The sequence below is a fragment of the Salminus brasiliensis genome, chromosome 25, assembly GCF_030463535.1.
Source record: "Salminus brasiliensis chromosome 25, fSalBra1.hap2, whole genome shotgun sequence".
NCBI classification, from domain to species: domain Eukaryota; kingdom Metazoa; phylum Chordata; class Actinopteri; order Characiformes; family Bryconidae; genus Salminus; species Salminus brasiliensis.
The window spans coordinates 5,048,921-5,076,887 of record NC_132902.1 but is presented as its reverse complement, the minus strand read 5'-3'; the positions used below and the strand labels follow the sequence as shown (position 1 = coordinate 5,076,887).

At 40.7% G+C, this 27,967-nt stretch overlaps 1 protein-coding gene across 1 annotated transcript; it reads left to right on the top strand.

Moving 5' to 3' along the window:
• LOC140547859 (uncharacterized) lies at positions 1–27,935 on the top strand. Its single transcript, XM_072671107.1, has 15 exons — positions 1–78; positions 16,886–16,923; positions 17,721–17,790; positions 19,315–19,644; positions 20,384–20,602; positions 21,239–21,580; positions 21,675–21,887; positions 22,177–22,518; positions 22,606–22,818; positions 24,035–24,304; positions 24,449–24,688; positions 25,548–25,629; positions 25,790–25,838; positions 26,273–26,499; positions 27,188–27,935. The coding sequence occupies exons 3-15, from the start codon at positions 17,733–17,735 to the stop codon at positions 27,228–27,230; spliced, it is 2,628 nt and encodes an 875-aa protein (XP_072527208.1). The 5' UTR covers positions 1–78; positions 16,886–16,923; positions 17,721–17,732; the 3' UTR covers positions 27,231–27,935.
• Positions 27,936–27,967: the final 32 nt, after the last annotated feature.

Genomic DNA, 27,967 nt, shown 5'->3' with positions numbered 1-27,967 from the left:
TGAGCTTTGGAATCTGCCTTTCAGAATGTCGACAGCAACCTTTGAAAAGCTGTGTGTCATGATCAGACAATCCATAGGGTCAGTCGTTTCCTGTCAATCTGTCAAATGCTAAAAGGAATCTCCTTTGCTTTATAAATGCTAAACTGCTGGATATGATAATAGTTTACTATATATATATATATATATATATATATATATATATATATATATAGCGATATCCTTACTTGTCCACCTCGTACTGGCTTAAAAACTTAAAACTTAGATTTTTGAATGTTTTTTTACAATTTGCAAAAACTTGGTGGATGAAAAACCCTCTATTGAGATTTTGTATCCTTCACCTGTGAGAAAGTTGCTATTTTGGGGATAGAAGGTTAGATTGCGTGACAATGAGTGTTTGTCCATTTTTATAGATATTATAGATACAGAATTTCAGCATCAGAAGTAATTAAGTTTTTCATAACCTTCTAAAAATGAATGTGTTTGCTTTAATTACCTTGATAAGTAGAGATATAGAGACCGACAGACACCCACATACACACAGTACACATCTCACATACACACATCTTCAATGCCCCAATCACGATGGGAATCAGCATTACTGAGCCTTATCTAAGATTGGGTCTCCGAGCGCTGCCGCATCACCCAGGAGCTGGCAAGGCTTAGACTCAAACTGCCTCTGTCGCCACGGAAAGAAGATGAGGTCGCACCGTCCCTCTTTCATCTCTTGCTCAGCCTTTCATTTCCCAACTTTCTCTCCCTTATTGATCCCTTCCCTAGCTCTCCGGAGGGATTTGCCAGGGTTTCGCCGTGAATGGGGTTTAGCGGCCGTGTCCCACGGGTCTGTCCGTCCATCTCCCTCTCTTATCAATGAGGGACAGCAGACCATGGATTCAGGACGTGGCTGGGAGAAGATAAAACACATATTGAGCTGTAAGGCCTGCAAGGTGGCAAACATTGATTGGGCAAACAGCACATTCCTGGACCTCCAGATTTTATAGGACGATCAATACTCAACTTGCTGTGCTGGTCAGAAAATAAGACCAAATTCTGTCCAAATTGTGTCCTCTCTGGACACATTCACCTTGCTAGTGTGCAGCTATCAGACTGTATCTGTTGGCACATCATTTGTCATAGCCATACTCTAGCACAGCTTAACTTGAGAGCCCACCTAAAACCACATGCATCCTCTACTAATGTAATGAGTTCCCTTTAAAAACAGATGCTGTTAATTATCATGTAGTTTATTATATCAGTGGACATGCTGTTGAATTTTCATCATTATCATATTAAAGCACATGGCTAACTTATGATTAATGATTATGCTGGCATCAGGGCAGCGGAGGCTCAGTGGTTAGAGCACTGGGTAATCGATGACAGCGTTGTGGGTTCGATACCCAGGTACACCAAGCTGCCACTGTTGGGCAATTAGCAAGGCCTTTAACCGTCTCTGCTCCCCGGGTGCCACAACGATGAAGGAGCATCGCCCTGGGAACTTTTAAAGACGGACTAACCTAGCCTAACCTGAGGGCCGATCAGATCATGCTCATGAGTTAAGCATTACAGCAGCACTGCATGAGGCTCCCCAGTCACAGTTCCTTGTTCAACCGCTAGATGGAACTATGGAGCTAGTGCATGGCTCCAAAACCCCATTCAAGCCAGTGTGGCACTTCGCTCCATGTGCTCTGTGTGTTTGTCAAACTGGTACGTATTTGTAGAATGTGTAATACTAACATGCCACTACTAACCATGCAAACAGCGCAGACCACATTTAGCTGCGTTTCCCCTTTGAGCTCCACAGTGCAGTTCTGCAGGAGGGCCCTCACAGCTGGAGCTGAACTTCGACAGCGTAAAGTAAAGTACATTTCATGTTGAGAGACCATGTATGCAACATTAGAGAAGCCCTGCACGAAGATCCATTACCCAGTTTGCCTGGAAAGGTTAATGTGGCACCCAGGCCCACCCTTGATCAGTATCGGCAATCAGCTGATCGAGCTGAGGGCGATAGGTATCGGCCCCTAAAACACTGGTCGGCCCAACTCTAGTTGACACATGCAACCGTTTTGCAGTGTATTTTGACAGGTATTAGGTGCATGGACGCATCCGCTGCATGTGCAGAGAGAAGCTGGCGCTAAGCCAAATGTGCATATGACAATTGAACCCAACACAAACCAAACAAATATTTCTGAAATGATGTCAACCTGAATAGTGCGGTAGAGTCAGGTCACATATTTCCAGCACTAATAATTGTCCAACATGTCCGGCTGGGAGTCCTTCGGTGCGGAGGCTGCTGTGGGTGTCTATGCCTTGCTTTCTCTGGTGGTCTCAGAGCAAGGTAAGCCTCCTCTGTGTCACAATGAAACACTAACCTTGAGTTTAGCTCTCCACAAAGACATTCCTAGCATATCCTAACATGTGATGTTTTTTATTTATGTATATATGTGTGTGTGGGGGGGTTGAAATTCCAGTGCTGTGGTCTGGTTGGCTTTAGATAAGTGTGATCTCTGCAGGGCTAAAATAATCAATGTGGTTGTTGCTGCTGACCTTTTGACCTTTTCCAGCTGCAACATATTTGACCAGACGTTCTGTGTTTATAGGGGATTGAGATACACAGAATAGTAGAACCATACAGATGGAACTGTGGGTTATGGTGAAGGTTCTTAGTCTGTGAAAGAAGTGGGACGACTTAAAGACCAGGCCGCAAGTGGGCATGTTATCTGGGCAGGGTTGCCAGATTTTTTTTATCCTCCAAATTGGGCTAGCATTACAATGTGGCTGACGGCAGTAATAATAATAACAATAATAATAATAATATAATAATATTAATGTTGCTGCTTCTGGAGGGCATCTTTTAAGCAAACTTTAGGCTGGAGATTTTTGCTGGACCTGGCACCCATAACCAACATAAATACTCGCTTTTAAAATACTGTAAGATCTGTATTGAGATGTGTAATGCAAGAAGCCACAGTGCCAGCTGCCACACTGCCACATCTCCAGAATGAGACTGCTAAGCTGACTTTCTGACATATTGCTGCCTCCCCCTGTCCTTGGATTTGCTTCAGCAGATGCAAATGTAGTTATGTATGCTTAAGTATGTCTCCTTACTCATACTCATAACCTGCACCGCATAGCAGATGAACGAAGAAGGCCAAAGCCTTGTTAAGCCTATCAGCACTTAAAAACCCATAAGGTTTGAATCAGGCAGTTGTAAATGAGAACAGCAGTAGCTTCTGCTCAGTAATGCTGTTTAATGTGTGCCCTTAGGGCATCAGGGGTGCGGTCAGGGAGTTTACACACACATCCCTTCCCAGCCCCCAAACTCCTTACACTCTTAACCACCTTTTGATCTCTGAGCCTAGAGTTAACCCAATTAAGTCAGGCCTCTAAAGCGCAATGCCGTTGAGTTGAGATGAGCTGAATAGACCTCTTCAACATGCTAGTGACAGAACGTTCAGTCCATGCAGGATCAAAATCCAATGCCATTTCGAAACCTTAAGGATCAAGGCTATATTGACACAATGGGATTTGGGCTCTTTTGCCACCTGGCAGCGGTGTGGAATGACTGCAAATGCAATAATTGTAACAGAAACTAAAAATCCATTGCTTTGTCCTTTAGGATTAGCTGTAGTTTCGTGAGGGGTGTTAACACTACATCTGTTCAAGAGACTTAGAAGCTATGGTTCCCTGAAGCTGTTCTGGCAGCTTGTGCTGTCCCAATTCTTACCGATCAACACCTTAGTAGGGCATTTATGACTAACATACATGCAGTCAATCACCCAACCCACTCTTTAGTACTTGGAGGGCGAGGCCTCCTCCGATACATGTGCAACCAGCCATTGCCTCTTTTCGAATTGTCACTGATGCAACGACCCTGGTGGAAAGTGCCAGGTTTTTGCTTTATTACAGTAATTTTGGATTTGAAGAGTTTAAGGAGGGACTGTATGCTGGTATTTAAAATTCGCAGTTTAACATGTTGTTGTCCTTCATTATTATCTTTCACATGGACGCAGATCACGTGCCCAGTGATGTACTGCATGGGGAGGTGTTTCAGTTGTCTTGAGAGATGGATGTGTTTACACTGCTGTAGCATGTGGCTCATCTCAGACCACCTCCTGAAGTGGTTTGAGTGATCAGATTTGGATCTGGTTAAAATGAGTCTTGGGTGTGTTTATTCTCACATTTCTATGTGGTTTGGCCTTATCCAGATATAATCCTGATCCTCAAGAAGCATGAAGTGTACCAGGTGTAAATGGGGTCTAAGAAACTTTGTAAGAGGGTTCATTAGTCACTAAGACTGGCTACTGTTTTTAAGGAACAGTGACTAAATGGGAAAGCCATCAGTAAACAGGGTGGAAAGTTGTGGATGAAAGCACATACTTAGTAAGCAAGAGCAATCCGTCCATAACTACACAGAGAGGGTATTATAAATGGGCTGCAGTGCACAAAGCCCTCATTAGAAAGACAAATGCACATTTGGGAGTTTAGTAGTGTAAAACCCACAGGCACTCCCAACAGAGTATCTACAGATGTATTATCTGGTCAGATGAATCGTTCATCACTGTGTTCTCCACAAGTGGGGAAGTGCATGTGTGACATACAGGGAGAACAGTACAGGCCTCAGTACTCCCAGTAAAGGGCTCTGTTGGGTTGTGGGGGGGCATTTTATTGATATGGTTTGGGTCCACTTGTCCACTTAGAGGAAAGGGTCACTAGAAATCAATACAAGGTTATTCTGACTGATCACCACAGGGCACACAGGGTCCCAGAAGGTTTTGACAAGTATAGAAATATTGTCATTCATTGTTGAGCATGTTAACCATACACTATTATAATGGATTCAAGCAAGACGTTCTACTAGATTTTGTAGGATTGCTATGAGGATTTGATTCCATTCAGCAACGACAGTGTTAGTGAGGTCAGGATGTTGAATGACCACCACACCACCTCATCCCCAACTTCCCAACTCATCCCAAAAGTATTGAATGGAGGCACATCTTTCCAGAGACATCAATGCTGGGGGGCTTTATACTTCTCTAGCCCATACCTGGCATTAGGCATGGTGCCAATAGGTTCATGTTTATCTGCCCCAGAGAGTCAGATACTCCCAGAAGTACTTCTCTACTGGGACTAGACAAGTAATGCATTCATTAGAAGGGATGTCCACAAACATTGGACTTATAGTGTATGTTCAGGCCTTTGCAGTCATCACATCCAGTTGAACATGTTAGATGCCACTGTCCACCACCAATAAAACACTTAACTTATGGAATATCTTAAGGAACAACGACATTCAGTCCCTCCAGTACCGTTCCTCAGAGTTCCTCAGAGTAAAATTGATGCAGAGGTACACTAAATTTGTTCTGGTAGTCCAGCACCTTACCAATACCACTTTTCTGTTGTTTTTTTCAACAAAAGTCAACCATATGTAGCCAACTAGACCAGGCTGCAACAGCTACACTGTAAGAGACCGAATTTGGCCATGATAACCATCACTGCTCACTGAAAACTGAAACTGGAAACCAAAACCAAAATACCCTCTTTCCTTTCTTAATTGTCATATCTGTGCAGACTATAAACTGTTACTTTGTCAGACCTGCTCCTTTAACCCTGCACTATAGGATGCTTACTTTTTAGCAACAATCTATGACTACTTCAGATGTAACAATATATGGCAGCATAAAGAGATATAATATATATATTTTTTATCTCTCTGGTTTAAGCTACAATAGTTGGGTTATCACCTAAATCTAGCTGATTAACAAGGGAATAAGAACACAAATGGTCACAAATTCATACTGTAGATTGGTTTTACTGTGTATATGATAAAAAGACACTCACTGATTGCTTAACTTAGTAAGTCTTTAGCCAATGTCCTGTCACAACTTTAGAGGCTGCTGACTATCTCTCCAGTCTCACCCAATGCAGCCCTGGATTACAGCAATAGCAGCAGGGCCTCCCCGTAGCCCTAGTGACCTGCTATTGACATACTCTATATGGACAAAAGTATTGGGACACACCTCTTAACCATTGAGCATAGTGCAGAAAAGTCTCCAACGCTCTGCTGACTCAGTAACTGCAGAGCTCCAAACCTGCTGTTAGAGGGAGGACAACTCTATATGAATGCATATGGATTTAGAATGGGACGCGATAAAAGCTCCTGTATGTGTGGGTGTCCCAATACTTTTGTCCGTATAGTGTGTATTTTTAATTTGTAAGCGCAATGGCACACCTGACACCTGGCAAAATGAGAAAATGTGCTTAATGTGTTTAATTGAATAATAGTTTATTAAATGTGTTTAAACTATTAATGAAATCAATAATACGGTTTAATAAGAACCTGACGTGAGCTGTAGGGTTCAAACCTATTCCAGGCACACACACACACTGCTCCAGGGCTGCAATAATGCCTGCACTTCCAAGCGGCAGCATTACTTTTTGGAACCTTCCCTAAATCATCCTTATGGTGTCTGTGGTGGGATCTGTGACAAAGCTCTAATGGATGCTAAGAGTTATGAGCCTCTCTGTGCCACCATTAATTCATTTACACAGAGCGGGCCACCCTGAGGCCACTCGCAGTACTGCGCTGCTGCTCGCCATCATCATCTCGCTGACTGTTTTCCAGGCAATTAGAGTCACTTGTGGCCCAGCCACATCTAATCGGATCCTACTCTCTCCCTCTCTCTCTCTCACTCCCCCGCCCTCTCTCTCTGATGAGGCTGCAGGCTTGTTTGGCTGTAGTGGAGTTATCACATTACAGTAATTATGAGCTGACAGATCCTCTAAACGGCTAGCTGTTGCCGAGGGGCAGGCTGTGCCCTAACGGTCCGGTCAGCGTGTCTCAAATTTCAGACCCCGTAACATCAGTTAAATGACCAGCAGTGGGCAATTCATTAATAGCATTTAACCTATTCCAGATCACCTCAGTGGGCGGTACCCTTTTTTAAGCAGTGTGTTGCAGCAGGTAATACACTGAAATATGTAGAGCAGTGGCAATATAGTTTTCTTTAATATCCCAAACCACCAATGAACAGACACTTTGTGTCCATATGTTTGTGGACGCTGTTTCTACTGAATGCATCCAGCTACTTTAAGTTGCACCCATAGCTGACACAGATGCAAATGCCTTTCTAGTTCAACAGAATAGGACTAAGAACAGAGTTAGAGGAAATGCATGTACACAGCTTGCCTAGTCTTTGTCTAAGTACTGCTAGTAGAATAGGACTCTCTGGAGCAGATAAACATGAATCTGGCACCATACCTAATGTCAGGCATGGGCTAGAAGGGTATACAGCCCCCTCAGCATTGTGCTGTAGAGCAGAGGAACTGTGGGATGTGGGATGGGTCAGGGAGTTTGGGATGAGGTAGGGAGGTGATTGTCCAACATCCTGACCTCATTAACGCTCTTTTCGCTGAATGCAATCAAATCCTCACAACAATACAGCAGGATAGACTTTCTTAATACCCTTGATTTCAGGCGAAACGATAAATGAGCAGGTGTCCCAATAGTTTGGTCCATATAGTGTATCTACATGTAGCCTGTGTTACCAAAAACCTTGTATCTTTATTCCAAGTCATTTTCAAGCATTTCCATTGGTCCATTCATCATAAGAATTGTCAGACAGTAGGCAGTCAGTATTTTTTTCTGCAATATTTATTGCAATAGTTCTCACCAGATTTCACCAGAAGTCAATGATTCATCATGTCATGATATTAATAATGCACTCTGTGTATCCAAGATTGGAGTAAAATAAAGGATATTGGGCAGATGAAATTTGAGAATAATGATGATTTTTCCTTTTTGTATGGAGCAGCAGAAAAGTTGTAGCGTTCTGAAATGTAACTATTGCACAGGCACTCGTTGTGATGGTGATGCTAAAATGATAGATCAGGCCAAGTCTAAACCAAAACAGCTGGTGTGAAAGGTGCCTTGAATCACGGTCCAGGCCCGAGGGATCAAATATGATCCGACCAAAAGAGGTGCTCTTAGTCTGCATCCGTGTGAACTGTGGTTCGGTTTGTCTGCAGTGTGAAAACAATTTGGACCAATTACAGGAAGTTGAGGCAGGATACTGTTGTAGGAGCATGTGGCGGTGTTATAATTGGTGCATGAAGAACACGTTCATTTGGAACTCGAGAGGTGATGTATCTCCCAGCACTATTTTTATGGAGTTAATATGAGCTTAGTTGAAAAACCTGGGACTTATGATCATATGAGGTAGAATGTAGCTACAGTGCTAATGTAGTTCCCTATGGGAAATTCCCTATATACAGTATTACCACACTGTAGCATGCGGGAGTGTTCAGGTGTGCTCCTGAATGATGCTAATGCCAGGTGATGAGGTGCAGTGGGGGAATCAGGTCACCACTCATCACATCTTTTCCTCTTGGTCTGGTCAGTAAAGGGCAACCCTGGCACCTGACCCACAGCCCAGGGCGGCTTACTGTACACCCACCATGTGTATGTGTGTGTGTGTGTGTGCATGCGTGCATGCTGTAGGCTACCTGTAAGTTGAAATTGCCCAAATTTGACAGAGGGAATCCTGACCTACTGGCCGCGGTTTTACACTGTGCTCACTGTTTATGCTAACCTGCTAGTGTCGGCCCATGCATTTCCATTTGATCTTAATGCTAGCAGTATCCAGTGTTATACAATGTCAGTATACACAATTGCATAAATCATAGTCATAAAGTCATACTCTGTCAATCTCAGTGAATTGCTTTCCATACGTTCTTCACTACTGTCCACAGCTCTCCTATACTGGTTGGATTCTTCATCTCTATACAATTCAGCACAATTTCCCTCAATTTCTCTATGCTGATGAAATCTGGTGGGCGTGTCAGCCATGGCACCACCTTATTTGCATCACTCCTCCAACCCCCTCCATCACTTGCATTGTCGATGTTGTCAATATTTTAAGGTCATCCACTAAAAAGAAGGAATCTGTCCCCCCAAACACATCCAAAACAACTGCTTAGAATCCGCGTATGGCATATTTGCAGCAGAGGAGCTTGATTATGATTGTGATGATAATTGCACCCTTCCAATGTCTCCATATTCACTATGCAATAGAAACACCCAACCAACCACATGAGGTACCACAGCAAGCACTTGGCAACCCCTAAGAGACCACCAAGCAACACCCTAGCAACCACCTGAAACATCATACCAACCACCGAAAATACCATAGCAGTCACCTTGCAACACTATAGCACGCATCCAGCAACATCATAGCAACAATGTAGCAACACCATAGCAACCACTGAGCAACGCTTAAATTTACGACAAATTACGACACATCATCACACATTAATTTCTGTTTTTTGAGGATAACCTTCATATTGGCATAAATGCATTTAGGAAAAACTGCCAAATGTCTTACCCCTTAAATGTATACCTCGGTTGCTAATGACCTATTCCAACAATGTAATGGAAGCTATGACCAACTTTTATTGGTGGTTGCTGTAGGTGGTCTTTAGTGTTCACAATGGTTCACAGGCTGTGTACCCTATGCTGGTCACCGGGTTAAGCTGGTCATGCTGGTTGAGTAGCTTGGCCAAGTTGGTCATGCTGGTAGATCATTTTGGTTATTCAACCAGCAAAGTCATGAACCACCCAAAAAAACATCCTTCACGCTGGTTTACCAGCATAAACCTTGAACAAACAACCACTACTGACCATGTCAGTGTCACTGCAGAGAATGACCCACCACCCAAATAATACCTGCTCTGTCGGGGTCCTGTGAGGTCCTGTTATGTCTGCAGAGAAACAGATGGACTACAGTCTCTAATTACATATTACCTATTACCTATATGGTGAGTGGAGATGATCTAAGGGACAGTGAGTGTGAAAACAAGGAGGTGTTATATAGCTGATCGATGCAGCACTCAATAGTGAGGATGTGTATTTACAGTGAAGTTACTAGTATGCTAGTTAGAAGAATGCAGGTTTGAATGTGTTCAGTTCCACCAGTAGCTCAGCTGATCGACTTTAAGAAAGGATTGATTCGATCAACCAGATATTGGATGGTAACTGTACATGGATTCCATGAGGAGAACTTTGGAAATACATGTTTACTGTTCAGATAAACAGCTTTACATATCATTTTTCAGATTCCCAGTTCTGTATGTTTGAGTGAGTACATGTAACGCTTGTGATTCCGTGGATAACAACTGCTGGTGGTCTACCTGGCTTGCTCTCCACAAATCGATGCCCTACAGGAGATGTAGTCAATGCACTGAGTGACTTAATGCATCTGACAGAAGCTTTATTCTGTACTGCTTCTGTTCTAACACGACCGGACACATTAAAACATCCCCGCTGAGGACTATCTGCGCGTACAGCTCCGACAAACCAGGCGCACGGCTGCAGCTGCTGTGGTGTTTTTGTCGTCCGTGCTTTCCCTGTCGCTGCGGAGGCGCCTCCAGCTAAAACAGCCAAATGCTAGTTGACAGTGCGCGCTTGTTTTAGTTTAGCTCTGTCGTACAGAACAGAAACCTCTCGCATCCTCTTTGTTTCATGTTGTTTAAGGGTGCAGACAGGGTTTAACATGAGGGATTAGCCCAATCCACAGTCATTTCCGAACACGCCTGCTTAGGGCCTATGGAAAGAAGCGTTTGGCTAAAACTGTCAGGATCGGGAACATTGGGGTGCCTCTAATGCAAGTCGAGGGGCAGGTTACAACCCACCCTATCCCCTCCAACAAACACATCTGGAGTACAGTTTGTCTCTAGGGGTAGTGTATGAGTCTCTTGGGGCCGTGTGATGTTGTGTGACCCCACCTGCCAAATATTGTGTAGGTCCCCCTTGTGACAAAACAGGTCTGACCTGTCAAAGGCAAAGCAGCAGATCCTTTCCGTCCTGTGAGGCCTTGTATCGCAACAGTGAGTCTTGGGTGCCCATGACCCTGTCGCTGGTTCACCAGTTGTTCTTCCTCTGACCACTTTTGGTAGGTACTGACCACTGCATACCAGGAACAACCTACAAGACCTGCCATTTTGGTCGTCTAGCCTTCACATTTTTCCATCCTTTTTTTTTCTCCCCAGTTTGGATCGCCAATTACCCAACCTATACATACATGCCCCCCCCATCTCATGCAGTGCTCCTAACACTGAGAGGGTGAGGACCGACACACACCTCCTCCGATTCGTGCACACTTAGCCATCGCCTCTTTTTCTGCCTGAACCAACGCGCTCAGAAGAGGGCAATGTGTACTTGAGTCTGATGCATTTGTGTCTGACAGCACTGCACTGGAGTGATGTTGGGAGAACGTGCATCTATGCAGAGTAAGGGCAATTGTGCTCTCTCTGGGTCCAGACTGCTGATGGCTAGGGATTTGAACCAGCAATCCTCTGGTCATAGTGACAGCATCTTCCCTATATTCTGTTTGATTGCAGGATTAGGAACTTCAGAGCAAATTTGAAGTCAGTACACTGTTCAAAGTATAAGATCCTTAAGCAACGTTTGCAGGTTCTTCAGTTTTAAACTGTGGAGGAACCTCCTAAGGTGCTTTGAGGAACCTTCAGGGAACAATTTTCTTCTTAGAGGTTCCTCAAAGCACCTTAGGAGATTGCTCCACAGTTTCAAATTGAAAAACCTCCAAAAGTTCTTCAAAAATCACATATTGTGTGATGCAGTTTTATACATAATGAAGTGGTGCCACCCCTTAGTGTGTTCATGCTCTCTTTGCATCATCCTATGTCTAAAATCCTATCATGTAAAAAATCCTAGACAAGCCACTGCATATCATCCCAGTAAATGCTGTTCATATTGAATTAGCTCTTTTCATTAGGCACTGATGGGTAATTTGCTAATGCTAGTGAAGTGTCAGTTTTGGTCTTCTGTCTATTGACTGTACATTAGCAAGCCATTATTCTGACCCTGTTTGTTGGTAACTCAGCTAATGCTAGTGTGGCCTAACTAATAAACATTATTATGTAACGATGACCAGTGACGGATGGCAAAGAACGAAGGCATGCTCCATAAATGTAAATGCATATAGGCAGAGGGGAATCCTAACGTTTCTAACTAACTAAAGATATGTTTGAGATTTTAGTTCATTTACATTCAGTAGACACATGATTGTATTTAAACTAGTCTTATTCCTTTGTTATGTTTTGGCTGGAATCAAAAACGATTTCCCATGGTATCTAGGTAGATACAGCCAAGCATAGTGACAGATTAACCACAAACACGATAAAGAACTGACCATGGAATGAATGGACTAGTCAACTTTTGATGGACCAATTTCATAACAAAAAATCACTCTAGATATGGCCTAGATATGAAAGTTGAAGGGAGAGATGGTCAGTTGAAAAACAATGAAAACAGTGGCAACAGCTCTGTGCCAAGGCTTTTTACTGCTACATACACTATCTTTCATAAAGCACTTTGCCTTTAGCTTAGCATCATCACACTACTTGAGCATTACTGCAGATTTATTCTTATTTATTTATTTATTTTTACCTAATTTCTTTAACTAAGGGTTGGCTTAAACTGAAAGCCTATGTCTCATAGGTCGGCACTGCATACATTATTTCTTTGACTGTTTTTTAACATTTATGGCCCCAAACTGAAGGCCAAGATCTGATAGTTAGGTAGTGCATACATATTACTGGATAGAATATTACTGTAGGAAAACAAAAACAGCCAAATGCTAGTTGACAGTGCGCGCTTGTTTTAGTTTAGCTCTGTCGTACAGAACAGAAACCTCTCGCATCCTCTTTGTTTCATGTTGTTTAAGGGTGCAGACAGGGTTTAACATGAGGGATTAGCCCAATCCACAGTCATTTCCGAACACGCCTGCTCAGGGCCTATGGAAAGAAGCGTTTGGCTAAAACTGTCAGGATCGGGAACATTGGGGTGCCTCTAATGCAAGTCGAGGGGCAGGTTACAACCCACCCTATCCCCTCCAACAAACACATCTGGAGTACAGTTTGTCTCTAGGGGTAGTGTATGAGTCTCTTGGGGCCGTGTGATGTTGTGTGACAGCACTGCTGCCCGTAAACACTGTGTAACAATGACTCAGTCTCAGTCAGTGTGAAAGTCCCCCTCATTCTGTGTGTCCCTCAGGTAAACTAGAACTTCATCCTCAAACCAAACTACAATACACACCGACACAAAGACAACTGAACACCAGTTGCTGTTTTAGACAAAAAATCAGCCGTAACATTAGAACCACCTGCCAAATATTGTGTAGGTCCCCCTTGTGATGGCAAAAGAGCTGATTATAGAGCTCCATTGTTTCTTTGACTATTATGTTTTACGTTTATGGCCCCAAACTGAAGGCCAAGGTCTGATAGTTAGTGCATACATATTACTGGATAGAATATTACTGTAGGAAAATTAATTAGCCCAACATCTGTGGATATAGTCTGTGGATAAAGTTCTTTTTAAAGAAGATTCCTGGACAGAGAAGTCAGACCTTTCCTTTATTCAGGGTCCCAGATGGGTAACCGATGGTGTGTCATGCTTCAGACAGCATGGAGAGGAGCAGATAACAGCCCCACAGAGCCAGCCACAACGTGGGAAGTCCTTAAACTTGTTCAGAAACAATTGCTCAACTTTTTTTTCTTTTTGCCTGCATGCTTAACGCAACAGATGGAAGTCTTGGTGTCTTATGACCCAGAATGTCCTCAGAGGCTTGACTGAATTAAATCAGAGTTAATTGGCTCTAACAGGCCCTCTTTTTTTTTGCAGTGGATGTGTAGAAGACCTTTTTTGGCGGTAAACTTACTTTTGACTCTGCCAGTAGGACAGAGCATTGGCTTTGGGTCAGAGGCAAGTATGTAGGTAGGCTAGCCCTGTTAGGTGCAATACTGAGCGACATATACACTGCTAAAAAGACAAAGTTTAAAAATGACACTAATTCAGCTAGCTTTAAGTGCCCACGGCTTAGAATGAATTGCCAATCGATTGGGAGGCTCTGAAGCTGCTCTGAAGCAGCATAAAGTACCCTTGGTTTTGGCTAGTGGAGCAATGGGACTGCATTCTCTGGAGTGTTGGACCACAAACCTGTACCTTTGGGATAATCATCCGTACCTGGCTTCACTAATGCTCCTGTGACTGAATCTTAATACCATTGATTTCAGAGGATGTTGGATGAGCAGGTGTCTACAAACCTCTTTGGACATTTTGGACAGTGTGTTATTCAGCTGTGAATACAAGCTGTTTTACAATCCAGTTATTTAACAAAAGTGGCAAAACTGGACCATGGCTGTGCTGATTATGTATTAATTCTTATATCAAATCCCACCAAAATGCTTTTAATAATTAATATTTGTATAATTGGGCCTGCAATCACGTGATTATTCAGTGCTGTGAAACCGTTGCTGCTGCAGCTCGCGCGCACGAAGGAACTCTCATTTAAAATTCAAAATCTTAACGGAATCCAACGCTGTCAGTTCAGGGCTCGCGTTCTACGTCCCAAACCACACCCTTCTACGCTTTACATACTACACTTTTGAGTGCACTTCTAATGGTGGTTTTCATGTTATTAGCTAGCTACAGGTTTTTAAAAATGATTATTCTGGAATATTATAACGTACAGTAAGTCGTTTGATAATTAGGTAACTCCAGCACATGTGTTTATAATTATTATTTGTCCTTAGTTTGTGTAGCTAGCAATTCGACCTAGCTATTAGCTAGCTAGCTAGCAAACACCTACTAGCTACAGGTAGTACCATAATGAAAATTAAGCATGAAATTAGGCATCATTTTACAGTTTATACATTTTATGTTAGTTACTCTAGTGTGTTTATGTAAGGTACCCTAGTGTGTTCAATTCATAAAATATGATTGCAACTGTGTGAGTGTTTCGCTGTGTTTACTACAACACTATGGATGGTGGCTATTTATCTTTTCATGACATTAAATGTGCCATAGAATTTTATTCTTGAATATTTTAAGTTGTATTTCAATATAATATATAATATAATGATAAACGTGTGACTCTGGTTTGGGTGGAAAATGCTCAGATACGGTTTTATAAGCCTATTTATTGTTGTTGTTGTTATTATTGTGCTTCAGAATTGAACATTTTTCAAACTAATTTTTAATTTCATGGTGAACTTGAGAGAAAAAAAAATTAGATGGGTTACGGCACCCCGCCGACTCACACAGCGGCATAGCATAGCCTAGACTGTCCTACTATGTTGTTGTTTATAGACCCATAACAGCAACATTTCAGTTATTTTTTGTTTTTGTTCAGCAGTCATACCGCATGTTGTTGCTGATCTGTCGATGAAGAGATGACCTATGGACCTAGGGACCTAGGGTTCAGCTTTTAGCCCATACCTGCAGCTCTATCCATGGCTGTTGATTTTGCTTTACTAAAGGTGGCTTTTCCTGTCTGTCAGCTGTGCTTTTCCGAGGGGCACGTTCCATAGCAATGCTTCTCTACACTTCCTCAGGCTAAGGTTAGCTTTTAGTCTGGCACCTGCTAGTTTCTCTTTCTTTAGCTTTTTTGTTTGTATAGTCTGAGCTACACTTTAGAAGACTGGTGCAGCCAAAAGCAGTCATGTCGACTAGCAGAGTCTGGCAGCGTTGTGCATACTGGGCAAAGACTGTCTCAGAAAACCGCCTGCAATGAAAACATTGTATTCACATAGCTAAGTATTTATGTTAATGCATAAATAGTACCCTTTGTTTTGCATTCTCTAGTTGTTATGCACAGTAGGCTTGTTTAAATAGGCTAGAGTTGTTGACAGATTTGCTAAGACTTCACACTCAACCTTAACACTTCAACCTTGACAAACCTAGGTCTCTGTAAATATGTGGCTGTGTAGGCCATTGTCACGTGACTGTTGCTAGAACTAAAAGTCTGACCTCTAGATTTGTGGCCTTGGGAGAGCTGGAGACAATGCTGTAACCTACGACTGGCCTTGGTATTGAAGCTGCTCCCCATGACACAATTCTCCTCATATAGAGACATACATTACTGGATATAATTCTGAAACCTTTTAAGTGTGCTATTGAGCAGTTTGTTAGTTTTTTCCTAACAAAGACAATTGTTGTTTTTTCCCCCCTTTTCTTATTAGTTTCATTTCACAGCTTCTGTTTCTCTTATATTTTAAATAGTTAAAAGTTTATCTATCTGCATAACATTAGTGCATTAGTGTGATGGAAGGTAAAGTCCAGTCAATTGTCCATGCATGCCCCCTAGTGGTGCAGATGCACCATTTTACAGCTGAAATATCTGAAGTTGACAAGTGGTATTTTTATTGTCAGCCTAGTTGGCCATATATTGAATATCAGGCTCATTAAGCTTCGTTGTCCATATGTGTGCCTTGTGGACCCCTAGAGATCTCATTAGTTTAGCTTTACTCTGCAGTTCCATGAGTTGGTGCGCCTTCAAGTGTGTCATGGCTAAAGCTTGCCTTCTCCACAGCTAAATTAAAACCATACCACACGTATTGTCACACAAGATTCATTCTATTGCGCATAAGCTCAAGGTATCACTCGGTGCCTTCCACTTTTTAAGTGACTTCATTGGGCCTTTATCTAGCATGTAGTCTATCAAAGATGCATATCCAGTAGAGTTGGACAATATATTACAGAACAGTAATCCACTGTGTCATTACAGAGAGCATAATTAACTGGATTTAGTGCAATACATCATGTGTTTGTTAGATATTGTGTCTAAATCATGTAGACAAGGTCTGTCTACAGTATAATCTTTTTTAATATCTGATATCTGGTAGGCAATCGTAATAGTTATACAATCTGTATACTATTTTGTCTTTGCCCATTTTAGGTGCCTTTAAACTATATTATGTTATTGGTCAAATTTGACTCATTGTGAAACGCAACTTTCTCTATTTAAATAATGAGGAAGGAAACCAGACCTTCTTTAGTTTCAGAAGGGTTAAAAAAAATCTATTTCCTTTTCAGTGCATCAGCATGACCGAAGAGAGCTCGCTGAAAGATATGTAAGTATACTATGTTTTTATATTCAACATTCATGGAACTCTAATCTGGGTCAAATATATTGTGAAATCTGCATTTTGATCAGATGCTGAGTAGAATTTAATATTTATCTATTACATATATAACGCTTTGATGGTGTTTTAATATGCATATTGTCCCTGTCAAACAAAAACATTGTATCTCCAGTTTAATTTCACCTGTTTTTCAATTGTCAATTAACCTGTAAAGTTGTTGTTTTGGACAACGGAAATTTGGACAACGGAAATTTTCATGAGACAGCGGAGATAAATACATATGACTGCACAATATTGGAAAAAACTGACATTGCAGGTTTTTTTTGCAGTATATTGCAATGTAAAAAAAAACAACAACAAAAAAACTGACATTTTGACCAGAAGTCAATGATCCAGTATGGCATGATAATACTGGGGCAGTGGTGGTTCAGCGGTTAGAGCGCCGGGATATCGATAACAGGGTTGTGGGTTCGATTCCCGGGTTCGGCAAGCTGCCACTGTTGGGCCCTTGAGCAAGGCCCTTTACCCTCTCTGCTCCCCGGGCGCTGGAGTTGGCTGCCCACTGCTGTGTGTGTGTGTACTCACTGCCCCTAACACATGTGTGTGTGTGAGTGTGTGTTCACTACCAGATGGGTTAAATGCGGAGGACACATTTCGCTGTACACTGTACAGTGACAAATACGTGCACCTTTACTGATGCAATCTGTTTATATATAAAATATACAAATCTATAATTAAGCAGTGTGGAGTGTGTTCTTACCACTAAACATTGTTTGTGTTCAAAGGATGATGTAGCCATGCATGTTAGAATGGCACAAACTGTAACAGTAGCGGCAGTCGTCATGTTGCTGAGAGGTAAACTTGTTTTAATATTTCATATTTATATTTGTGTTCCAGACATAGGGACTTTATAAGGTTGATATGTGCTTTCAGAAACTCAACCAGGGTGGGTTAGGGTGGGTCAGTATCAAACAACAGATTGGCTAAGGCTAGCACTTCAACTTTGACAAACCTAGATGCCTGTAAATGTGTGGCTATGTAGGTCTTTGTCACGTGACAGTTGCTAGAACTAAAAATCTAAGTTCTAGATTACTGGCCTTGGTAAAGATGGAGACAAAACTATGACATACAATTGGCCTTGGTGAGGGAGGACACAATTATTCCCATATAGTGTTAACATATATAACATTACTGGATATTATACTATTTTATAACCTTTTGTGCAGTTTAGTATTTGACCAGTTTTTATACAAAGGAAAAATAGTGTGTTTTTTCTTATTAGTTTTATTTCACTGTTTCTGTCTGTTTGTTTGTCTTTCTGTGTAACATCAATGCATTATGTGCTGGAAGGAGAAGTGCAGTCACTTGTCCATGCACGCCCCCTTGTGGTGCAGATGCATTTTTTTTTTTTTAGAAATGTTAGTTTCTAAGTGATATAATTAAGCAGTGTGCAGTGTATGGTTAAATGTTTAAAGGATGATGTAGCCATGCCTGTTAGAAGGGCACAAACTGTAACAGTAGATGCAGTCGACATGTTTCTGGGAGGCAAACCTGTTTTAATATTTCATTTTATGTTGTGTTTATATTCCAGATATAGGGCCTTTATTAGGTTGATATCTGCTTTCAGAAACCAAACTTTTGTGGGGTGTGTCAGTGGGTCAGTATCGAACACTGAGCCCAATATACTGTGCATACAAATACAGCAGCTTATTATGTAACTTTTGAGGTGCAGAGTTTAAAGGGCCCACTAAAATATAATGTATAGACAATATGTACTGTATAGAAATGATTGACACATCTGCTCATTCATTGTTTCTTTCAAGGGTAATTCAAGTGTATCCTGCTTTTGTTAGAGTAATCAGGGAAGGCTTTCTGGTAGATTTTGGAGCATTGCTGTGAGGAGTGTTAGTGAGGTCAGGATGCTACATGGCACACCAACCCACCCCACCTTATCCCCAACTCATCTCAAAAGTATTGGATGGAGCACCATCATTCAAGAGAACACAGTTCCACTGCTCCACAGCCCAATGGTGGGGGACTTTATACCCCTCTTGCCCATGCCTGGCATTAGGCATGGTGCCAATAGATGCAGGTTTTATCTGCTTCAAATAGTCCATTGCATTGGCAGTACTTCTCTACAGGGATTAGACAAGCTGTTTCAGCAATGAATGCAACTTAAAATAGCTGAATGCATCCATTGTAAGGGGTGTCCACAAACATTTTTACACATAGTCTATCTTAACTACATGTTCAGGCCTATGCATTGCATCAGCAATAAATAATATGTTAATAACATAACAGCACTTTTAAAAAATGAGATATGAGTAGTATGTTGTGCATATCAGATTTATTTAACCTTTTTAATCCTTTTTTCCCCAGGCGTTCAGGGTCAGCACAGTGTAACTCTCTCTTCTCAGAGTCTCTGTGCTGTTACTGGATCTACAGTAAAAATCTCCTGCAAATATACAACACCTGATTCCTCCAGTGTCAGAGAGAAAGAGTGGTATCAGATCCACAGCTCTAAAGGAGAAGAACGAGTCCTGAGCAAAAATCCAGAATTCAGAGTTTCTGTAAGTACATGGCTGAATAACTGTGAGCTGACTATGAGAAATGTGAGAGTGAGCGACTCTGGAGTTTATAACTTCAGATTTAGAACATCAAGCAATTACTGGATATCAGCCTCATCTGGAGTTCAGCTCACTGTTACAGGTAAATCAACACATACACACACACTCACTCATGCACAGTGTCTGTCCATTTACATACAGCATGATACACAAGAATTGACATTTGTAGACTTCTGTTACAATTGCAATTGAAATTATTTAACCCCCATTTTAAATTACGGTTACTAGCCAAATGCACATTTTTTTAGCTGTTTGCAATAAACCAATTAAACTAGAACAATTTAAAACTAATATAACAACTGCTTTCTCCAAATTCAACACAGAATGCCACTTCGACTGCAGTCTCAGAATTATTCAGCCCCCTGTATAGAATTTGCAAATCAAGGGCTTCAGTAGTTGCATCAGGTGTGTGTGAGATAAAACAAATCGAATATGTGGACTAGTTAGGGCTTGATTGACTATGATGTTTGATTGAATGAATCAAGAGAGTTGTCCAAAACATTCAGATCATTGCCCTGCACAGACAAGGAAGAGGATACCAAAAGAGAGCAAAGGCACTTAATGTTCCTAGAGAATCATAGTTCACAATTTCAAAGTTAAAGGAACACTGGCTAAAGACACTTGCAATGAAGGGGTTGAATCATTCAGAGGCTGCAGTAGTCATTAAAGTGCATTGTTGCGTTGAAAGTGGAGAAAGCTCTTGTTATAATAGTAGTGTTGAGCTATTTTGTTTGACTGGTTTATTTCAGCTGAAAGTTTGCAAAGTTTTAATGGGGGTTGAATAATTTCAGTTGCAACAGTATATTATGTATTGTGTGTAGACTTGCAGGTGAAGGTGGATCCTAAGACTGTAGGACAGAGCGAGGTGAAAGTGACCTGTAGCTCCACCTGCAGCCTTGGTAAAGGTTACAACTGGTACAGAAACGAAATGCAATATCAATGGCAAAAGGATGCAAGCATTATTCTCAGGCCCACCGTTTCAAACTTTGGGAGGTACTCCTGTGCAGTGTCTGGTGAAAAGTATCGCTCTCCTTCTGTGTGTAAGTCTCAGAGTCAAGTCAAAACTATTCAAAACATTAACAGTATTGAAGCAACATATTTACTGTCATATAATAACTCATATAATAACATACTATACTGTCATATAATAACCCATTCTCCAAGATTATAAGCACATGAATGGAATATTTAAATGTATATTGTAATATTGACTACACACAAACTAGCTAAATGGGCTAAATGGGCCCAAAGGGTTTCAGTTCATTTCTGGACTTCTGGAAGTATTATCACACATTATTGGAAAACACACAATTTCCACATTCTGGTATACCATAATTGCTGTAGCTGCACAGCTATTATGATCACTGTGGTTGTTTTATCATATGCAAATCTCCCTTATTTTTCCAGTTTTGATTCACAAAAGCTGTCAATAGCCAACGTGATATGTAGGGGCTGCACACTGCTCAACAAAATGATGATACAATCTATTATCAGGAACAATTAATGGCAAGATATTTTTGTCAGGATATTTTTTTCATTTCTGCAGATTACTTTAAACAACTGAAGGCAAAGTCTCCTGAAAAGAATGGAAGCCAAATAAACAATTCTAAATTCAGCGTTAGGTTGCACTTTTGAAATTAGAGATCAGAAACTGATTTTAACTCTGCATATTCCAGGTGTGCTGGGTAAAGAGTGCTGGGGTGTGACTTACACTGCTAAACGTGTGTGTGCTCTGAAAGGATCATCAGTTGATCTCTCCTGCTCTTATAAATACCCTGGAGGACTCACAGTGACTAAATCAGTGTGGTTCATTAAAGAGCAGACTGGTGCTGAACCTGTGGATGTGGAAGAGGATGAGGAGTATCAGGGACGAGTGCAGAACAGACAGAGCTCCCAGAATCACTGTAGTATGAGAATCACTGACCTGAGAGAGAGAGACGCTCAGACCTACATATTCAGATTCTACACTGATGGAGGTGAACACACTGGACAACCTGGAGTCACTCTGTCTGTCACAGGTAGAGCTGCACTCTATTAAATAAGTTTAGTTTATTAATTAATAATATTCTGTGAATGAAAAGAACACCTAACCTTGTTTTAAATCTCCTGCAGATCTAAAGGTTACAGTATCATACAGAGAAATGTACCTTACCTGTAGCAGCACTTGCACTCTGCCTTACCACCTCACTTATATCTGGTACAAGAATGGACAGCCTTTATCTGAATGGTACAATCAAAGACAGTATTGGTATATCAGAACTACGGATGCAGGCAACTACTCATGCGCTGTAAGAGGATATGAGGAGCTCCACTCTCCTGCTGTCTGTAAGTTCTCACTTAAGATCTCATTGATTGCTTTTATTTATTTACAGTCAGCTGTAAATAAATAAAAGATGGCTGATAATATTGTGATTCAGCTTGTGGTTTGCAGATCTTGTGCAATTTGTAGGCTATTGGTATTTAACTACATGTGATAATTTAGTTGGTGTGTTTCAGGTGTTTTTTGTCAGCGCAAATATGAATTAATCTGATATATTTCCAATTCTAAATTCAGCGTTAGGTTGCACTTTTGAAATTAGAGATCAGAAACTGATTTTAACTCTGCATATTCCAGGTGTGCTGGGTAAAGAGTGCTGGGGTGTGACTTACACTGCTGAACGTGTGTGTGCTCTGAAAGGATCATCAGTTGATCTCTCCTGCTCTTATAAATACCCTGGAGGACTCACAGTGACTAAATCAGTGTGGTTCATTAAAGAGCAGACTGGTGCTGAATCTGTGGATGTGAGAGAGGATGAGGAGTATCAGGGACGAGTACAGAACAGACAGAGCTCCCAGAATGACTGTAGCATGATAATCACTGACCTGAGAGAGAGAGACGCTCAGACCTACAGATTCAGATTCTACACTGATGGAGGTGAACACACTGGACAACCTGGAGTCACTCTGTCTGTCACAGGTAGAGCTGCACTACATTAAATAATTTTATTATAAGAATATTCTGTGAATGAAAAGAACACATAACCTTGTTTTAAATCTCCTGCAGATCTAAAGGTTACAGTATCATACAGAGAAATGTACCTGACCTGTAGCAGCACTTGCACTCTGCCTGACCACCTCACTTATATCTGGTACAAGAATGGACAGCCTTTATCTGAATGGTACAATCAAAGACAGTATCGGTATATCAGAACTACGGATGCAGGCAACTACTCATGCGCTGTAAGAGGATATGAGGAGCTCCACTCTCCTGCTGTCTGTAAGATCTCACTTAAGATCTCATCGATTGCTTTTATTTATTTACAGTCAGCTGTAAATAAAGAAAAGATGGCTGATTATATTGTGATTCAGCTTGTGGTTTGCAGATCTCATGCAATTTGTAGGCTATTGGTATTTAACTACATGTGATAATCTAGTTGGTGTGTTTCAGGTGTTTTTTGTCAGCGCAAATATGAATTAATCTGATATATTTCCAGATCCTCTATGGTTCCCTCTGGAGAGAGAGTAGAGGGAGAGTCAGTGACTCTGAACAGGAGGGTCTCAAAAGTCTTTTGAGTTTATGTTAAGACTCTTCTCTTTAGTAAATGAGTGTTATTGTTTTGGCAAAGCTGAGCAGAATGTGAGACTTTATTAAGATCTGTACTTACACTTTGGAGCGGCAGGAGACTTATGCTAAAGTTTCCTTTGTCATTCCAAATTCAGTTTATCTTTATCATTCCATTGTCAGTTTTTTCTTTCTCCGGTATTAAAAACAGAGATGGTGTTCACAGATAATGTTCAGTCCAGATTCATTGTTTGTATTACATTATTTACTACATAATCAATCCAATAACAAATGTGAAAAGATATCAAATGTATCTAATTTTAAATCAAATTATGTCATATTATGTTTCATGGTTATTATTCATGGTACACCAAACAGAGGCTCAGTAACAGACTAGAAGTGATCAAATGCCACTACAATACACTTGCAAGTAAAAGAATCAGTAAATACAGTCTTGAGTGAAGTATTATAAGAGGTACTTCTTATGTCCCGCTGATATAAATCAGGTACGAAGAAACTGCCTCGGCCCATGTCACATAACTATAGTCAAGCTGAAAAAGTCTGCACACCACTTATGCACCCCTTTCTACACAAAATATCACACAGTAAAAAAGTGAAAGCATGTTTTAGACAATAGTGCTAAATTATAACAAATAAAAGTGTTAAAATATCATATGTACACAAGTGTGCATCCCTTTGATATAACACCCAAAGGGGAGCTGAATTGTATTTTGTTTCCACTGATGCTCCTTGAGATGATTTATGGTAAAGTGGCCTACACCTACAGGACTCTCAAACCATGAAACCAAAATTTAACTTGACTTGTTCTGAGGTTATAAAGATGTATATGTAAACAGCATGTTGTCAATCTGAATGCAACTTTCTGTAAATGCGCAAGAAGATCTGTGATTTTTATTTTTTTTGCTTTCAGATCCTCCCAGAAACACCAGAGCAGTGCTGGTTCCCTCTGGAGAGAGAGTGGAGGGAGAGTCAGTGACTCTGAGCTGCAGCAGTGATGCAGACCCTCCTGTTCTCTCCTACTCCTGGTTTAAGCAGAGAGCAGCTGCAGACACACCTCTGACAACAGGCCAGAATTACAGCATCACCAACATCAGCTCCCAGCACAGCGGACTCTACTACTGCACTGTTAACAACTCGCTAGGACAACACAACTCTACACCCACACATCTAGATGTGTTATGTAAGTGCAGATTTTATGTAAGTGTAATAAATATAATGAAGCCAGTTTCCTAAATGTCCCACAGTGTTTAGATCCTCTTAAATTGTACAGAGAGAGTGTATTAAGATGGTTTGGGGAATCCCAACAATGTTTTTTTTTGCTCAGACCCTCCTAGAAATTCCTCTCTGTCTTACTTTGTGACTGGAGACTCGTTCACACTGGTGTGTGCCAGCGACTCCAACCCTGCCAGCTCTTATACCTGGTACAATAAGGCAGGAAGTGACATCACACCGGTTGGAAACGGCACCAATTTAACTGTACCACTAGGAGTGTATGGAATTTTCTACTGTAAGGCAAAGAATCCATATGGATCATTCAACTCATCAGATTGGTCAATTACATCAGGTATGTAAGTACGGTAGCTCAAGGTGAGATGTTTTTTTTTCCTGTTTTGTTGCATTACAACTAAAAATAAAAATTGGATTTTCTTGTGATTTCTACCATTTGATTAAATTTAAATGTCTACCAGCCTGAAGTTGCAAAATATGTTTTATTGTGACAGGCAATAATTAAAAAAAAAAAATTATTCCCCCCCAAAGTCTTAACTTTGTAGAGTCACATTTTGTTGCAGTCATAGCTAGAAGTCTCTTGGGATATGTCTATGTTAGCGTAGCACATGGGCTCAATAGAGATTCTGCCGTGGCACAGAATCTCTATTGAACTGAGGTCTGGGCTTTGACTATACCATTCCAACACTTTTCTTTATACCACTCCGATGTAGCTATAGCAGTACGTTTTGGCTCATTGTTCTGCTGGAACCTGCTTCCAAATCTCAAATCTCTACCAAATCTAAAATCCGATTGCAACAGGTATTCCTTAAAAATTGCCCTGTTTTTAGTGCCATCCATTATTTCCTTTAACCTTGACCAGGTCTCCAGTCCCCAAAAAGCATTCAGCATCCTAGGTGTTCATTTTGCTTGCTATTGTTGCAGACTCAGGGGTCTTCAGAACAGGTGTGTTTATAATAACATCACACTGGTGGACCTTAATCAACTAATTGTATGACTTCGGAGGTTAATTGGTTGGACTAGATCTTAGGGAGTTCATAGCAAAAGGGGTGATGCATTTTTTTGTGAAAGTATTTTTTGTATTAAACTTCATCAACTTCGTCTATTTTGATCTATTACATTAAATCTAAATTCATTTTCCACTGTAGTTTCTCTAATTTTACACTCTATTGACCTATGTTTCCTCTCTGATGCAGATAGCACGTCGGCAAAATATGCAGCCTCTGCAGTCACTGTGATTTTCCTTCTGACATTCTTTGCTGCCTTTTTCTGGCTGAGGTGAGAAGCTGAACCCACATTCAGGAAATTTCAAATGATGCTTCATCTGCCAATAGTATATGGTCACATGTTTATATGGTGTCGTAGATGGTGAAGATTAATTAAACTCATTAAGAGGTGGATGTGGAGCTAATTATGCTTTTATGCAAAATGTCAACAGGAGACGGGCAGCAGGTATCCCCAGCAGGATTAAAGAGAACAGTGGAAACGTAAGTCATAAGCCCTATTGGGCCAGGATTAGTCCCGTTCCAATCCTGTCTGGACTGTATGCCCCTACCTCAGTAAAGATTCTGTTGCCTTCTGTAAAATGAGCTTTAAAAATATACAAATCTCCCACCCCATGTAGAGACTGGGCAACAACACTGGGCAACACTTTCTGCTGCTGTCAGACTCTACAACCAGCACTGCTTCCAGCAGACCACATACACACACCTAAACTCAATGTACTCAAAGTAACAAAACAATGTGCAGTGTGCAATATTCTTCCATTTTTCCCGCCCCCCACATGTGCAGTTAAGGGTCAGTTTGCAATTATCTGCACATAGCAAATAGCTGTAATGTTTTTTTGGGCTGACTAGTCAAATGCATTAACTATATAAAAGTCTGTCCATCTTTATTTCCATTCTGTCTGTGTTTTTCGCAGGACGTCTCTACTCCAGTATATGATAATATCTCAGCTATGACGTCTGAACCCACAAGGACAGCAGCCGCAGATGATGAGGATGATGTTCAGTACTCTAGCGTTCATTTCATACGCTCTCGTATCAAAGAAATGCCTCTCTTCTCCACTGTCCAACAGCCAAGCGCTCTTCAACAAGAAGAGGAAGTTGAGTATGCTATTGTGAATCTCGTCAAAAAAAGACCTGTTCGGTAAGCAATGCTTTTTTTCCACGTTCTGTAGTGAGGCAGAGAGTTGATGAAATATGTTTAGTTAATTATTTTGTTAACATGCAATGCTATACTGGAATATTGTATTTATTTTTTTGTACTTCTGTAACATAAGAGATGCTTTGTTTTATGGGAGGGGTGTGTTATGTTGTATTAAACTCATATTGAAACGAAATGTTCTAATCTTGGTGTGAACCATGACTTCTGGGTTACACCTCCCAGCTCTACAATGTTTAGACTGTTTTATTTTATTTCTCCTAGTTCACAGCACCATTTAACATTTAGATGTTGTTAAAATGACTTTCAAAAATGGTGTACTGCATGCACTAATTTTAGTTACATTACAATATGCTTTTCTGTGCATATTGTGGATATCATTAGTATGTACAGAACACAGATTAACCACATTATTCATTAAAAGAGAGCATATTTAGTCCTGTTCACCCAGTTTTAGTGCAGTGCCCTTTCCAATTTAAAAAAAATAATAATATTGATCATATTGCAACATATTAAGTATCTCGTTATTATGTGTATGACATTATTGCCCTGCACTTACCTTTAGGGTAACTATAAGGTATGCCAAGTCCCAAGTAATACCTGATTTACCTGAAATTGTGAAAAATGTGGAACTGTTAAACCCGATAATTTACTTATTAATTGTACTTTTAAGGGAAAATGAAGCTCCGATCTACAGCACAGCCCAGAGAACATGAGAAGAAGAAGAAGAAGCTACAGGCCCAATCACTCCAATTTCTCAATCAACCATTTACATTACATTTATAGTTACATTTCAGAATATGATTATCTCAGGATTTTGCAATTTATAAAGTATTTCTCTTTACTAGACCAAAATATGCAGAGCATAAAACAGCTTTCCCTTTTATTCCCTTAACAGCTTATTAATGTTTATTTGCATTATGCATGTACATTGCTGTGTTTTTAATTTAATGTTCTTTGTGAGCCTGTTGGGTGCTATAATGAATGAGACTGTAACTCTTTTATTTTCATTGCTGTTCTGCATCTACAGTATGCACCTAATCAGGTGTTGTATTTTACCTCTGCTGTTTCATCAGCTGCTTAATGACCAAAAAGTGTCTTAATTACATAATTATTATCATTTAGAAGACCCTTTTTGAGGTTCACTGACGTGACACAACTGACACAACAATATCTTATGCCCTGTAATCAAATGTAAATAATTTAATACCTTTTTATTTTTTTTTCTTACAGTTGTTGTTTAAGCTTTTAGCCGTGGACTCTTGAATTGCTATCAACTTCTCAATTAAAGAACAATGCTGGTCATTTTGATTGAGATTTTGATTGCAATATTTTTCCACTCTAAGGTTCCCTCTGTTCTAATTGAATCAGAAATACAGCTGTTTACACCATTTTTTAAAAGTATTTACAGTCAACACTTATGATGGGATATTATGACTGGAGGATGAGTACC